This window comes from Zingiber officinale, chromosome 9B, assembly GCF_018446385.1.
Source record: "Zingiber officinale cultivar Zhangliang chromosome 9B, Zo_v1.1, whole genome shotgun sequence".
In the NCBI taxonomy this organism is placed as follows: Eukaryota; Viridiplantae; Streptophyta; class Magnoliopsida; order Zingiberales; family Zingiberaceae; genus Zingiber; species Zingiber officinale.
Window position 1 is genome coordinate 28,194,862 of NC_056003.1, and position 16,440 is coordinate 28,211,301.

Genomic DNA, 16,440 nt, shown 5'->3' on the forward strand with positions numbered 1-16,440 from the left:
GAAACTGACACCTGACTTCATTTATGCATATTGCATTTTGATGACAATGTCAACATACTTTTTTTTTTTGGCTTCTTTCATCTGTTATGATGTTTTATGTACTTGTTTGATATCTTAGATTTAATCATACTAGTTGGTTTTATTATATTAATCATCTGTCTCAATATTGTTAAAAAGTGAATCTTGTGCAAACTGTCTTTCATTTTCTTTAAGCAATTACAACTTATTTTTACCAACTTACAATTTCTTTGTACACTGCAATATTCTCATACTATTATATCTTTGGTTGATCCTAAGGTATAAAGCAGCTGTTAAGGCAGATCCGTTATGTTTTGAGGTAATAATTGATCTTGTCCTTTTGATCTAAAATATGCCCAACTGGTGTTAATATGAAGGTTCTAAGTTTGATTGCTATTGTATCGAAATGGACAAACATTTTATCTACCTTGGCACTTGATGGGTGAATAATTTTCCTTGCATCTATTCCTGCTTCAAAGGGTGAAGTGTCATCAGTTGCTGATTGGTCATATAAATAAATGAACATAATCTAGAATGAATAGTTAGCTGGTTATTCACGTTGCGGAGACAATAGTCAATAAGTTTCAAAGTACTAGCTTCATATTGTTATTCACTCCAATTCGTTTTTCAATTATCATCATCTTCCAAAAACAGGGGAAAACAAAAGAAAACTTAAGAGAACTAAATTTAAGTCAATTCCCAACACTGGAGAAACTACATACTTCTATTTCAAACTGACAATGCTAGGTTGGATAGCATGTCCACCTATCAAGAGAGCTAATTTTTTAGGAAGGACTCAATCTTATCACGTATTCATATTAAGTGTAATTGGATACTCATTCCAAATACTTAAGTTCTTTAAGAAAGGACTCAACCTATATATTCTAAACAGACAAACTTGAGCTTTATTTTGTTTGTGCAGTTATTCTTTTGAATAGTATATGTTTCGTGCCAGCTGTTTACCTGCAGTAGGTACATGTTTTAATATCCTCATACTGGTTAAAATCATTCCAGCTCAAGCTAACCATCTAGCTAAATAAAAGTTATCTAAGACCTAGGGTGGGCATTGGATCAATACAAACTAATTGAATCATTCTGAACCAAGTTTAAAAAGTCAGTTATAATTGTTTATTGGTTCATTTTCATTTGAAAAAAAAACTTTTCAGTTTGTTTTTGTTAAAATCATATTTATTTCTATAGAATTGAATGGTACTTATATTTATTTTATTTGATAAAGTTATTTTATTTTAATATTTCATTTATAGGATTTAATTGGGACCTAAATTATATCAAGTTTATTGGATTTCTCTCAATTAATGATAATTTCTCTTAATTTGAGATATATAGCTAGTGGTTCACAAAAAATGATTAAGTTGAACTATTTATCTCGTGATAATTTCGAGTGGTGATGAGGTAAAGAAATCTAAGTTGAAATTCAAGAGAGTGAAGAAGATGCTCTTGCCCTCTCATGCTTATTTACTAAATTCAAGCAGAAATTGCCAAAAACTGTGCTAAATCTTTGAGTTTTCCAAAAAACCTTGTTTGGCGAAATTTCAATTGACCTCATCTATTTTTGCATTTAATTTGGCTTGATTTCAATTATTTTCATGTATTGATAGTGTTTGAATGTAATTCATTTCTAGGTAATTTCTTTGAATCTTTTTTTTTTTTAAAGTTCTCTAAAGTTTTGGTGAGATACCCGATATCCATGGAAAGATTGCATTAGCCTTGGCTAATATTGATCCAACTCAAGCAATTTCTGTTATTGATCTCAACCTTTCTTGATAACTATGTTTTTTAGTTCTAATGGTCAGAGGTTTTGCTAATCAAGTCCTAAGAAGTCCTGAGATTCTAGATCTATTAAAAGTTGGTTTTTTATACTATCTTTGAGTAAGTTAAGAAGGTGTTAGGGAACTAATTGTAAATTCCATGTTTTACAATGTTCTTTTGAAAAAAAATAATTTTTTATGATGTTAAAAGTGTACTTTTTATGCGAATGATAAACATAGGTCAAGGGAACTACCATGAGATATTCAGTAGTAAAACAGCAAACCAAACCATGCGGACACCTTTTAAACCATCAGCTGGATTAACTGTGGTCTGACATAGGTGTACCTCTCTTCTTTGCTAAGCATGCTAGCTAATACCTATGTTGTCAAATTGAATGCATTTGCATGGAAAAATTTGCAAATAAAAGTTATCTATATAGTTACTGAAATGTATGATGAGAGGCAATGCTAATTGATTGCAGTGAAACTAGAAGAAATGTCATACCTTTTCTAGGTTGATTCTAGCCTGAACAAAAGTACTTGTGCTTAAAGATTGAACTGTTTTTCCTTCCTTTTCTTTCTTGATATTTCAAAAACTAGTACATCTAATGTGGCATGGCGTTCTTGTAAGCTCGGATCATGGTTTCTCTGTCCTGTATTCGTTAAAGAGTGTTGCAAAACTTCTAAATGTACCACATCTAAGTAGTGTGTAGACTGCATATCAGCATTTATGAAAAGAGCTTAGTCAAAACCACCATATCATAATCAGATGAAACTGTTTGACAATATGATTTCTATACATTTTTGATGATTGAATCCCATGTAGTGTTTAGCAAACAAATAATTGAACTAGTTTATGAAAGATCTGTTTGCAACTTGAATGAAGACTTAAAGTCAAACTAATGTATACATGCTTCGCATTCCCTTTGTCATTTATTCTTCCTAACTGGTCATTCTCTAGTGTATTATAATGATGACTTACTTTTTGCTGTATAATTAGTAAACTGTAAATTGAATGTATTACAGTTGATTCATCAGTATGAAAGTTTTTTCCCTTTATTTTGTCTTATATTGCCATTGTGTCACCTGTGTCAGGCTTTGGAATGTCTGGTTGACAATTACATGCTCACATGTGAGGAGGGTAAGGTTAAATGATCTAGTTACTTACAGTTTTTGGTTAACAGAGTCGTCTATTCCCTACAGCTATTCTTGTGAAGAAATTTAGACATTGATTTATATAAAGATATGACTATATACAATTTTATATTGTTAGTTATTTTGTTTCTTGATAAATGAAGAATATCAATGCATGTAGAAAAAAATAGCATTTGTATCTGCTGTGGATTGTCTCACTTGTTATGTGAAATTGTGAATTTGACAACCTTAAAGTTAGTTCATCTCCTAGCTTTTATGATATTCTAAATATTGCAAGCTTATAACCTACAATACAGGATAAGATCCACATGGCCATCACTAAATAATTGGGGTCTATGGCTTCTTGTTATTGAATAATGCAATTATAAATTCCATGATTATTGATAAAAGATCATCTTTTCTTTAGCTTGTTTAACTTCTGAAAGATTGCAACTAGTATATATTTCTAGTAATATAGTAACTTCTTGAAAAAAAATTGAACACTTAGAAATAAAAAAATTGCCATGATTTTAAAAGATGCACCTCTATACTATATATATGATCGCCAGAACAAGATGTTTCTGTCAAGACTTCCTGTAATGTAACTAGTATAGCGTTACTTTGATGTCAACCTTTTTTAAATTTTTTACTTATATATTAATGAAGTCTGATTTATTGACATGTATCAGAATCAAATCTATTAGCTTCTTTGCAATTTGGGAAAGATGATAGGTGGCTTTCCTCATTCTACTCATGTCTTGTAAAGAAGGTAATATCTTGTCTTTATATTTATAATGGCATCAAGTTAATACTGTTTTAAATTCTTGATTCTGCGAACTGTTAATTTGATTGATTTTGTTCTATGTTATAGCATGACAAAGAACATGTTGTAGAAGCCAAGTTCACAGAGCTTGAAAGAGAGATTTGTGGTGTTGCATCTTCTACTTCTTCTTTTAGCCAAAAACTAAAAAACAACACTGATTTACTCTCCCGCAGAGCTGAATACTATTACAACAATGGAGAGTATCAAAAATGCTTTGAGCTCACATCTGTGTAAGGATTACAGCCATGCTTCTACCCTATTCAAATTTAACATATTTAGTTTTTATTGTACTGAGTCAATGCTTCTTTCAGGGTATTAGAAAGAGATCCTTACCATTTTAAATGTACATTAGTTCATTTAGCGGCTGCAATGGAGCTTGGTCGCTCAAATGATCTCTATCTGATGTCCTGCAATTTGGTGAAAGATTATCCTCAAAAGTAAGTAAATGTAAGAAGTTTTGTTAGCTTCAAGGTTCTTCGATCAATCATTATCAAGAATGTATTTGATGTAAAACAAAATACAGACAGATTGCATTTGTAGAAGTTGGTTTGGAATTTATAGATTGTTTTGGTTAAGTGTTTTCCCAAAGTTATGGTTGGAATCTGAAAAGTAGTTCATAAACAATACTTGTTTTTATGATATTAAATTTTGATTGACTTCTTGATATAGCGATTACATCTGTTATGAAGTTAAAACTTCTAAAACTGAACTTCTGTTTCTGTAGATACACTGTAATCAAAGGAAAACTATAGGTGTGCAAGAACCTATCTGAATTGTATTTTCTTCTTAATTTACTGCTGATGAATCTCTGTTGTTTGTTTCTAGATTGTGAACAATTTTCATCATTTCTCTTTGCTTCTGATATGTTTATATTCATTTGTTTTTATTTTATTTTCTTTTTGTTGTTTCTTTGCATTGTCTTACGACTATCTTTGCAAGTTATCTTTTTCCCTTTAAATCAATTGTGGATTATTAAACTGCTAAATGCTTAGTGTTTTTTTTCTTTTCCAACTGTAGTCACAGTTATTGGGTATTATGCTCATTATTTGTTTTAACATCTTTCTAGAGCTCTGTCCTGGTTTGCTGTTGGATGTTACTACTATTGTATCAAGAAATATGACCAGTCACGGAGATACTTTTGGTAATTGCTACAACTCTCAGATCTTGTTTTCCTTCATAGTTTTGTATTATATTAGCCTAAGTTCTTTATCGAGATTAGCTTTGCTCAGAACATGGTCATCCTTTCTCTTGCTATTGACATTGTTGGACAAAAATATTAGGATAACTTGGTTTAAGACATACTAGTCTTATGCCCAAGTTTTAGATAGAATGGTTTTGGGTAAGGGATATAGATATATAAGTTGTAATTTTATTCATGTATAATACAATATTTCATCCTTTTCAGCTGCTATCCTGAATGACCTGTTCTTGGTTTAGGTTTTATTTTTCAATCCCCTTAAAGGGGGGCTGAAATTAATATGAAGGCACGCTCTTCCTTTATGGATCAAACTGCTAATTTCCTTTTCTTCTGCTATTTTTCACTACAATTCACAACACCTTGCCTCCTCTCTGCAGACCTTTTTTTTACAAGTTTTTCTTGTAGAATTTGCCTACACGAAGGAGTTACTTTTGGTTTTACCATCCGCCACCATTGAGTTCCTGATTTTTTCCTCCCCTCTCTATGCTTTGTCTTAATAGTGTGTTTCTGTAAATCTGCACCATCCAGTAAATATGCAGTCCACCAACAATTTCTACCCGATTTGATCATAGAATCAGCATTACATTATATATCTGCCCATGCATAAGTGGGATTAATGGCGCTCTTCCGTCCGGATCTTCTGCCTTTAATCACCAGAAGAAATGCAGAATCCTCTTCACTGCCTAGATTCTGAATAAATCTATTGCATAAAGGAGAACTGCAGGATCCATAGGCCCTCTGTGGGTACCGCACTTGATCTAGTACAACCACCTTCAATTCAAGAACTGGTCCTAGCACTTTGTAGACTTGACATTTTATAAATTTTTGTCCAAATATTCAATCGTCTTCTTATAGCCATAGGTACCAATTCAAGCATTTATTTATTTATTTTTTTAAAAGAACTTTTCATTTTTTTTAAAAGAGAGTAGATTTCCTATAAAAGAGGAGGGTGGAACAAAAAAGAAAAGGAGAAACTTGAGAAAAAAAAAGCTTGACAAACAAAAAGAGAAGGGGAAGATGCATAAAGAGAGGTAGGAGATAAAAAAGGTGTGGGCAGATTTTTTTAAACATAGAAAAATAAAGAGAAAATTACACAAAAGGTCTCTAAGTTTCTTCTTCATCCTTCACTTGGTCTTATGTTTTGTTAGAAGTTAGATATCCTGCCTTTCTTTCACTTGTTTGTGTGGGCGATACAAGATGAGACTAGTTATTGTTTGCAATTTTCACCATCTATTTCCTTTCTTGGTGAAAAATGACCAGCACCTATTGGCATTCTTCTCTTTCTAAATGAATTATTGGAACCTTAGTCTCTATTTATCATCAACACTTTTTTTCGTTGCCTGCAATTTCATGTATATATGTATATATAATATTTTTGATTTCCTTCTATTCTTGAATAGATGTTAGAATTTAGTCTCTCCTTGACATCTCTCTTGGAGTAATATCAACCTTTACGAAGTCTCTTATTCAATATTAACTCCTTGTTCAAGAATAGATGTTGAAACCATAATCTATCTATTTTAGGGGTGGGGAAAAATACTGAAAATTCGGTATACCGCACCGTACCGAAATATACCAAATCATTACCAATATTATCGGTATACTTAAAATTTTGGTATGATATTATACTCTACTAAATTTTTCGGTATCGGTCTACTGTACCAATACTGAAATTTTAATATAAATGGTATGAAATTTATACCATGCTGAAATTTCGGTACGGTATCGGTATGAATTTTTTTTATACTGAATTTTTCGGTACGGTATACGGGTTTAGGGTTTGATATATTGTATTGAACCACCCCTATTCTATTTCTCTTTTCAACTCTTTGATAGTTGTCATCCATCCTCAGAAATTTCAGAATGCTGCTGTGTCTCTAGCTTGAGGGGAAGTTAAGAAGATCATATCAAAGTCCATCAAAGATCATCATTTACTTCACTTTGTTGGATATCAAGTCTTTTGACGGTCATCATCAGATTCACCTTTTAAATGCCTTTATGACAGACAAGATTCCTTTAAAGATCAATCTTGGGTCTTGCATTGTCATGCTGCTGCACTACTCTTGTATCTTGGCTTTCGTTGTCATTGCGTTTAAATCACTTTTATCCTTTCTTATGATTTTTTTATAGTATATGTAACAAGCTGAACCTAGATAGTATTTATGCTCCAGTTTATGGAGTTATTCAATAAAATATTAGATATAAATTAGTCTAAGCCATGCCTAATCTTATATCTAATACATTAATTCTAACTCTTCATGTACAATTCAATATTTCATCCGTTTTAGCAAATGTGTGAGATTTTGGAGTAGTTAAGTGCTTGTCATTATAGTTCTATCTAAAATCCTGTGGAAGGTTCAAAGCATCTTTTTGTTAGATGTTCAACATAACTTAATTTTTCTTAATACAAATTACAAGATACTCAATGCTATCCTCAAGGAACTATTCAATCTTAGTATCAATTGCACAAACTCCTTTGAATGAAGCTCTAATTATTAGATTCTCTAGTTTTTACTTTGATTGTTTTCCATTTTATGTCAAAAGTTCACACTAATATTTGCTCATAATTTCACTATATTTGTTTTTTTACCGCATTTTCCTCATCCGAATAAGTTTAAGTTGGTTTATTAATTGATCTTTACATCCATCAAAATCAATGTAAAAAATCAATCTCATGATTCTTGGCAGCAAGGCTACCACCTTGGATGGGGCATTTCCACCTGCTTGGATAGGTATTGGTAATGCTTATGCTGCACAAAGTGAGGGTGAACAAGCAATGGCTGCATTCCGCACAGGAGCTCGTTTGTTTCCTGGGTAAACTAGCTATTGCTTTTTAATGTGGTCATTCTAACAAATCCATGCTAGCATCAGATTTTTTTTTTCGTTTGAAACATGTAATGGGCCATTAATCTTAGAAAGAGCCATAGCTACTTGTTAATTCTACAGTACTATTAAGAGGTTTTGCCCCAAGCCAATGGCTCTGCTTTGATAATTCCTTGTCGTAGCTATTGGCTTTAAATTTGATTCCAGTAAATATTCTTTTGTGATTCCCATCTTGAGTATTGATATTTCCAAAAATTATTAAATTGCAAATGCCAATCAGTTAGACAAAGGAGTGCAATTTTCATAAGTTATTAAACATTCTCCAATCCTGACCCTAATGTTTATAATATATCCTAGGAAATCATGTTTGATTGTTTAAGAATGCACTCTAAAAAAATTTATCCTTGTTTATCAACCGCACATGTCTAGCCAAATCAAATTCTTTCTTGTACGGTTTTAAAAAAGTGTGATATGTGCTCATTCCTCTAGCTAATGTTGAGTTTTTGGCAGAATTGACTAATAAAATTGAGCACACTTGGCAAAAATACCCCATTTTTCTTCAGAAGGGATGGGAACCATGCTCAATATCATTTGATTTGAAAAGTTGTTAACTGAAATTTTCCTAATTACCTTATATAAGTTGGCGGATTCTGACTGAGTCTTGGATTATGTACTCATATCAAGTTTGATCAAGTACTTCTACTATTTGTGGTGCAGATTTGATTTTTACATGTGATTTCCTATTGATGATCATATTCTTACCTAGAATTTAACACAGGTGTCACTTGCCAACCCTCTATATTGGAATGGAATACATGCAAACACATAATTACAAGCTTGCAGAACAAGTAAGTTTTTTTCTACTCTAAGATCGCAATATATTTGTTTTGATATCTGTTTATTGTTCTTAGTTCTGATCTAATTGGTGTTTTGGTGCATCTTTGATAATGATAGGTGACAAAATATACAAATGTCTAGTCTCTATGTTATCTGTGAGACTCCCTCAAATGTGACAATAGATAGATGTGTTAATATCTTGATAGATAAATATTTTTTTTAAAGAAGTGGTGACCATTTAACTCTTGAACAATCACAAGGTAGGCTTTCAATTAACTCTTAAACAAAGAACAAGGAGAGCGGAATTGTCCAAATCTCCACATAGAGGATGGAGAGACACAGAGGGAGAGTGGAGTTTGACTATTTGAGCCTCTTCAACTAAAGTGGTGGCCAACCACCCCTTTTTAACATGGGGTGGTTGGGCAATGAGAGAGAGAGAGAGAAATTCCATCTTTTTTTATCTTCATAAATCTCCCCAATTAATTTCATGTCTCAATTACTTCAATAAATAAGTTAGACTTTTTTAACTATAAAATAATTCTTAAATCTAATTAATTTCTAATTGAACACTTATAAAATAATCCCATTGGAATACAATTCCAATTTTAAGATTTAATAAATGAATCATAATTGCCTTTTCAATTTAGTTCTTCATATGTTAATTTAATAAATGAATCTTTTATTTTTATTATAATTAAATCACTTAATAATCATATTAGTTAATTACTACATTGGCCCTAATTAGATAATATTTTTTCTATTGTACTATGCAACTATGTGTCAAGGGTTCATAAATTGTACATGTAACTCTGTAGGCTTGCATAATTCTTGGTTGCATACGATAAATGATCAAATTGTTAAATCCTGGATAAAGATTCACTTTATCAATTTTTATATGCAAGTCATGAGTGCCCTTTTCTACACAATATTGTTGTAAGTCATGATGATTTGTTATTCTCCTATGTCATGATGTGAATTAGGGGATGGAATAATGATTATCCCTTTAGCCCATGTTGCAATGTCATTTGACATCCCATAATGATCCACTCGCTTGAAAGTGAATTAATCTACTGGGTTAAAAGTGAATTGATACCCATCTCAGTTTCTCTAACATCGTGCACAAATTCCTTGAGATTTTCCACAGAATAGAGCTGTGACATATCTCCTACAATGAGTGATAAGTTCTTTGCCGACTAAGCACCTACTTCTATACAACTTGTGCTACATCCAACAATGAGTGTATATCCAGCTTCACATAGGGCCCACCCTACAAGTGTGAAAGTATGGTCCTCATATGTGGTGGTAGTCACGCCCTTAAGTCTAAGGACTAGTTGCATCTGGAATGTATGAGATTTTATAGATGCTAAGCAAATACCATATGGGTTCTCATGGATATTTACGTCTGATGGATTCTTCACCAACCCATTTACATACTGTCTAAGCATTAACATGGCGTGAGAATACCTTACTGCTATCCTACAGTAGAGGCATTATGCGTATCAATCTATCCATAATTGTCAATATTCAGGCTCGATAGTAATTTAACCAGGGACATATTAATAGTGTTACTTACAATAGTGCGACTTACATGTATTACTATCATGACATCATGCTGGATGATACACTTATACAATAGTACTATATGGACTTTTATTACAACTATTTAAATGAACAAGAGAACTTGTAAAAAGAATAATTCATTAACACAGCAATTACTTGTGAGTGTCCATACTACATATGAATGATATAGGGCACCCTCACAAAGAGTTTCCTCATCTTGAAACTAAATAGTTTGATGCATCCTCTTTGGGTTGTAATTTTGATATCTATCAATCTATATGCAATCATCCAATCATTCAAAGAGATGAAATTTACCATGCCTATTTAAAAGTGAGACCATATCAATCCACTCCAAATTCTTTGGAATATATAGATGAGAATGGTCATCACTTCCTTGTTTTTATAGTATAAATTATTCTCAAATTAGTTAAAGTTTTCATCAGAAAAGAATGCTGCTATTTGAATTCCATGTTTCATTTTTTCAGACAATCACATGTCAATGATCCAATGCCTTTGTGGTAGATGAGTTTTGATGGTGGAAGAAAGTCAATGGTTAGATTTGTGTCTTCCTGAAATACATAAGGAAGCTCTTAATTCATCTCAAAAGAATTCTTTGACACATTTCCATTATCTCATGAATTCTCTCCAACATATTCAGAAAATTTTTGGGAAGCAAATTTCTTAAATAATTGTGAGGATCCAATTGCAACTCATGTTTCACTTAATATTGCTAAAGAACATGCTCTTCAAGCTTGCTCCCTTTATGCAAAGGCTAGGAATCTACCCCTAAAAAGATATATGTTGATGACAAACACTTGATCTGAAACTGTCGTCTCTATCCCTCTATGCATCTGTCCTGTCCTAAGACAAAACATAAAGATTTTAAAGAAAATCTAATAGAAAAGGAGGATAAAATATAACATTCAGATCCTCTATCAACATGGCAAGATGCCATCGAGAACTCAATTCAAATTTGTTTGCTTGTTGTTGAATACACCAAGCCACATGATGCCTTGTTGATTACTCCCGTGCACAAGCGCAGGGGCTGGTCAAATAAACAAGGGAGGAAGACATAGAGGAGGGGGGGGGGGTTGGGTCGGGTGGAGATTGATCACCTTTCTTCTTCAGTGTAAATGGCCTTCTAAAACAAGCCAGCAGTGACTAAAGCTTCTCAATACTAAATTGGGAGGAGGGATGGAGGAGATATTAAGATCCTATAAACTTCCAGATCTAAGAAGAGGTGGTGTAAAAGTTCCAAATTGTGTGAGCAAGAGCAGTCAATTTCTTTCCAAATATAGAGAAAGTGGACAAGAGAGACATCCATTTCTTTTGAAAAGTGAGAAAAGTAGAGAGTTTGATTCCTAACTGAGAGATGTTGAGGGGAAAGTTTTCTTTCAATTAAGGGAGAGAGACAAAATGATCTCTTCCAAATGGAGAAACTGGGGGAGAATTTAAGTTATATCTAGTTTTACTTAAAATGAGCAACTTTGTTATCAAAAGAATTGGAAAAGAAAGAGGTTTTTTTTGGCAAACCAGGTATTTTGGGTATGTGAAAAGGAGGAATATGATTTGGACAAAAATGAAGTATGTGATTGTGGTTCTGGAAGAGTGCTTGTTATGTAAAATGAGCATCTTATTCTTACGATAAGATACTGGTTTTTTAAGAGTGCTTGCTAAAAACCTGTTTGTGCAACACAGGTTCATTTTCCATATGACTAGAGGAGATTTAGAAACCTATGTTTCATATAATTTTTGACGTGCTAACCACCACTCTGTTTATTGAAAATTTCTTAATGTTCTTTCTCTTCAGTTCTTTTTGCAGGCAAAAAGGATATGCCCTTCTGATCCACTTGTATACAATGAACTTGGAGTTGTCGCTTATCATATGAGGGAGTAAGAAAAGTTACCTTTTGATTCTACTTTGACCAACCTTGCAGTTTGTACTTTGTACATTCTTTACATCAAGAAATTATTGTAGGCACCATTCAATATACATTAATGTGGTTTTGTTGGTATACTCTATGTTACTCAGATATGGGTATGATTATCAGATATGAGTGTGAATTTCCAAGTGTCCCATATGGTTATTTTTATAAATTTTTGTACGTGATCAATTTAGGTGTCAAGTGTCAACGATTGTTAGTGTTTGAGAAAGGGACAAAGTAAATGAAGAGTCCATGTTTGAGATATTTTGGTAATTTAAGTTGTTTCTCAAATTGAATATAACCATAGCATAGGCTTCTTCAATATTTTTGGTGGATATATTGTTTATTGATCTTCAACGATCCAATTTCTTCTCTTGTTCCAGGTATCAGAAAGCAGTTCAATGGTTTGAGATGACTCTGGATTGTGTGCCATCGTCATTGAGTGAGATGTGGGAACCAACTTTGGTAAACCTCGCACATGCATTAAGAAAACTAAAGTACTATTTCTCAACCACTTACTGATGCACTTGTATCTTCAGGAACTACTTTATCAATTCTTGATTTGTATCTAAGTGCATGTCATTGTTATGCATTTTCAATTAACTGAGGTCATACCAAACAGGTTTTAATTTAAATTGTGTAGGACAAATTGTTGTGTGCATAACCAAATTGTGTTAATTCCAACTATTTGGAATTGACTACATGATCATTGAACTTTATGCAAAATATTATGCTAAATATTATCACTCGTGATATTCATAGTTTAAAGTTTTTGATAAATTACCAAAAGTCAATATTACTCGGCACCGAGATAATGTCTCCTAGGTCATTGTGTTGTCAACGATTATTATTTAATATCAACTCTCGACGCCCCTTAATATGCTAAAATTGAGATAATGATGTTATTTTTTGTATTTTGTAGTTTGTCTCCATACAAGTTAATATGAAAATCATAGATAGAAAACAAATATTGAACTTAACTGTATAGGTTATCTTTTTTCTTCTTCATTTCCTTTCTCCTTCCCCCTCTAATTTATCACTGACACCATACATCGGAACGTCGGCATGATACTGAAATAGTATCTTCCGAACAAAAATTGAAACATTGGCACGACTTGAGATTTCAAATCTTGCTATTGAAGATGTATCATGTTGTAATGCCATGATCTGTAATCTACAATTTCTTTAGAAATTTTTTAGACAGCTTTTAAAAGATTTGAAGTTCGTTCCAGAGCACTCATGAAAATGACTGCATCTCTGTAGGTCTTTGAGCATGCATGTAACAGACTGCATCTCCATAGGTCTCTAAATGCTTATATAACAGATTTTTGAAGAAATGGCACTATAAATCTCAATTTATATCAACTTTGTTGCACCCTTATCTGTTGACGGATTTTCTCCAGTGGAGGAGAATACATTGAAATTGAGAAACACGATGGTCTTAAATCATATAATAATATTATGTAATTTTGTTCCATGAATATTTTCAGGAGGTTCTACAAGGCTATCTCTTGTTATGAAAAGGCTCTTGCTCTTTCTACTCGCAATTTTGACACATTTGCTGGTCTGGCATATACTTTTCATCTGCAGGTATCGTTTTACATTTTTGTTAACTTTGTAGCCTTTTTCACCAAGTTGTCATAAATAGGTACGTGCTCATAAATCATAATTTGCTTTGGGGCATGTATTCCAAAGGAAACTAAATATCTGAGAAAAAAGGTTGGAAAAGAAGATAACTGCTTCTGCCCTTATTTTTCTTAACATATAAGTGTCAGAATGCTATGTTTTCTATCAGTAATTGATTTCCATACATAAATCGGTTACCTAGACACTTGGTTTTCTAAACAGCTTGGCAGTACAAATCGTTCAACATGTTTTAATTGCATCTTTGATTAATCATGTCCATAGAAAATGCACACTAAAGGAAGAAAATTCGAAAAAGAAAATCAACAGGTGCTACTTTGTTTTAACTACTTTTATCTTGGAATATAACTACTAGCTTTGTGTAGATTTATATTAGCGAATTCAATTCTAATTGTTTCATCATAAGGTTCAAATAGAAAATTCTAAAATATGTTAAAAACGAATTCTGATTTAGAATAATTGTGGTACCCAACAAATATGTAAAATAATATAATATTCCATCATAAAAGTATAGATGAAGCAACACAGCATAAACAAGAACTAAAGCCTCACAAGGACATTGAGAACTGAAAGTGAAAATTCGTATTAACTGGAAGTTGTGAATCACATGGTGGCTGTGACTTATAGATTCATGCCTAACAAAAACTAGAAAAAAAATAAACAAATCAGAAAATAATATCATCTCCATTAATTGATTACCTAAATTGAAAGATGACAAGTCAAAATAAATTGATTGCCAAACAACTTGAATCGAAATTCAAATTTAAAATTCAAATATTCTCAGATTAGATCCCTTTTCTGTATATTCCTTATCTACATCTCTCCTACCAAGAACACAACATTGTTGAGTGGGGAGATGAGATATTCTAAATCCTGATCTATGGCACAGCCCTCCCCTCCCTCTCCCCTTTATTTAATCCATTATTTCTCTTCATTAACTTTATGCCTCCATGTGATAATTTTCTTCTTCTATGTCTCTGCCAAATTTTTGAGATTGCACTTCTTTATCCTATATATTTGTGTTGGATTCTATAATGCCCATCCTTTTTTAATAGTGATTGCAGTGTAATTTATAATATATTGAGTTTAATTTAATTTTCCAAAGCTTCTAGATTTTAATGGGTTAAATTTAACTATTACTGTTTTCCTTTAGTTATTTTAGAATTATATCAAATATTACTGTGTTGGGACAACTTAGATGAAATATTACAAAACATTCTGCTAAATGAAATGATTTTAATAGGAGATGATCTAAATGGATATGTCGGAGTGAAAAATGAGGAATATGAGAGGGTATATGGGAGTTATGGGTTTCGAACGAGAAATGAAGAAGAGAAAACTATATTAGATTTTGCGATAGCATATGACCTTATATTAAGTAATACGTTTTTTAAGAAAGAGAAAAATACTTAGTCACGTTCAAAAGTGGGAATAATAAATCGCAAATTGATTTTCTTATGGTTAGGGAAAAGAATAGAAAGATTTGTAAATATTACAAGGTCATTCCTGGAGAAAGCTTAACTACCCAACATAGGTTAGTAGTGTTGGATATACGTCTCAAGTATAATATTAATAGAAAAAAAATATATACGACTTTTAGAATTAAGTGGTGGAAGTTAAAGGATGAGAAGTAAAATATATTTAATGAGAAAGTAGGAGTACAAGTATTAGGTGAAATATATGGTGACTCTAATACTACATGGGATAAGATTTTATCAAAGTTGAAAATAGTAGCTAAGAGTGTACTTGGTGAGTCAAAGGGATATGCACCACTAAGGAATCTTGGTGGTGGAATGAGAAAGTACAAGAGAAAGTGAAGGAAAAACGAACAGCTTATATGGAATTATATATTTGTAAGAACAAGAAAAACTTAAAAAAATATATAATAACCAAGAAAGAGGCTAAGAAAGTAGTGAATGCAGTAAAGAATGAGACTTTTGAACGATTATATCAAAAATTGGATACAAAAGAAGGGGAAAGAGACATTTATAGAATAACTAAAGTGAGAGAAAGGAAAAAAGAGATGTTATCTAAATAAAATGTATTAAAGATGAATATAATAGAGTAGTAGTAAACGATTGAGAAATAAAAGAGTGGTGGAAGAGGTATTTTCATCAATTTGTTAATGAAGGTTTAGGTGACCAACTTAACTTAGGTAATTTAAGTAGGTCAAATGAGCATAGTAATTTAAATTTTTATCGTAGAATTCAAACTTCAGAAGTAGAAAACTATAGGGGTGTTAAACTAATGGATCATACCATGAAACTTTGGGAAAAAAGTAATAGAAAAAACAACTTGGGTTCATGCTGGGAAGGTCGATAATAAAAACTATACATTTTCTTAGACAACTAATTGAAAAATAACGGGAGTAAAAATAAGATCTATACATGGTATTCATTGACTTAGAAAAAACTTATGATAGAGTCCCAAGAAAAATCATATGGAGAATTCTAGAAAAGAGAGGTGTTAACATAACATATATTGAACTAATTAAGGATATGTACGAGGATGTAATGACCAAGTAAAGACATCAGGTGGAGTAACTAAAACATTTCCAATAAAGATTGGGTAGACCAAGGATCAACTCTAAGCCTCTATCTTTTTACACTAATTATGGATGAACTCACTACACACATTCAAGATACAGTACTGTGGTATATGTTGTTGGCAGATGATATTATTTTTATAGATGAAACATGTGAAGGAGTA

General features: G+C 32.1%; 1 protein-coding gene across 2 annotated transcripts in view; it reads left to right on the top strand.

Moving 5' to 3' along the window:
• LOC122024895 (anaphase-promoting complex subunit 6-like) overlaps positions 1-16,440 on the top strand; it is a 33,675-nt gene that overhangs the window by 13,545 nt on the left and 3,690 nt on the right. Inside the window, exons 4-14 of one of the 2 annotated variants that reach the window (XM_042583622.1) lie at positions 298-337; positions 2,883-2,928; positions 3,611-3,690; positions 3,793-3,974; positions 4,056-4,181; positions 4,811-4,885; positions 7,631-7,756; positions 8,544-8,613; positions 11,973-12,055; positions 12,471-12,552; positions 13,578-13,677. In XM_042583622.1, coding sequence (XP_042439556.1) covers positions 298-337; positions 2,883-2,928; positions 3,611-3,690; positions 3,793-3,974; positions 4,056-4,181; positions 4,811-4,885; positions 7,631-7,756; positions 8,544-8,613; positions 11,973-12,055; positions 12,471-12,552; positions 13,578-13,607 — 940 coding nt within the window. In that variant the 3' untranslated portion in view covers positions 13,608-13,677. Of the gene's footprint in view, positions 1-297; positions 338-2,882; positions 2,929-3,610; positions 3,691-3,792; positions 3,975-4,055; positions 4,182-4,810; positions 4,886-7,630; positions 7,757-8,543; positions 8,614-11,972; positions 12,056-12,470; positions 12,585-13,577; positions 13,678-16,440 lie in introns of both variants that reach the window. The other variant, XM_042583621.1, reaches the window with a different exon arrangement.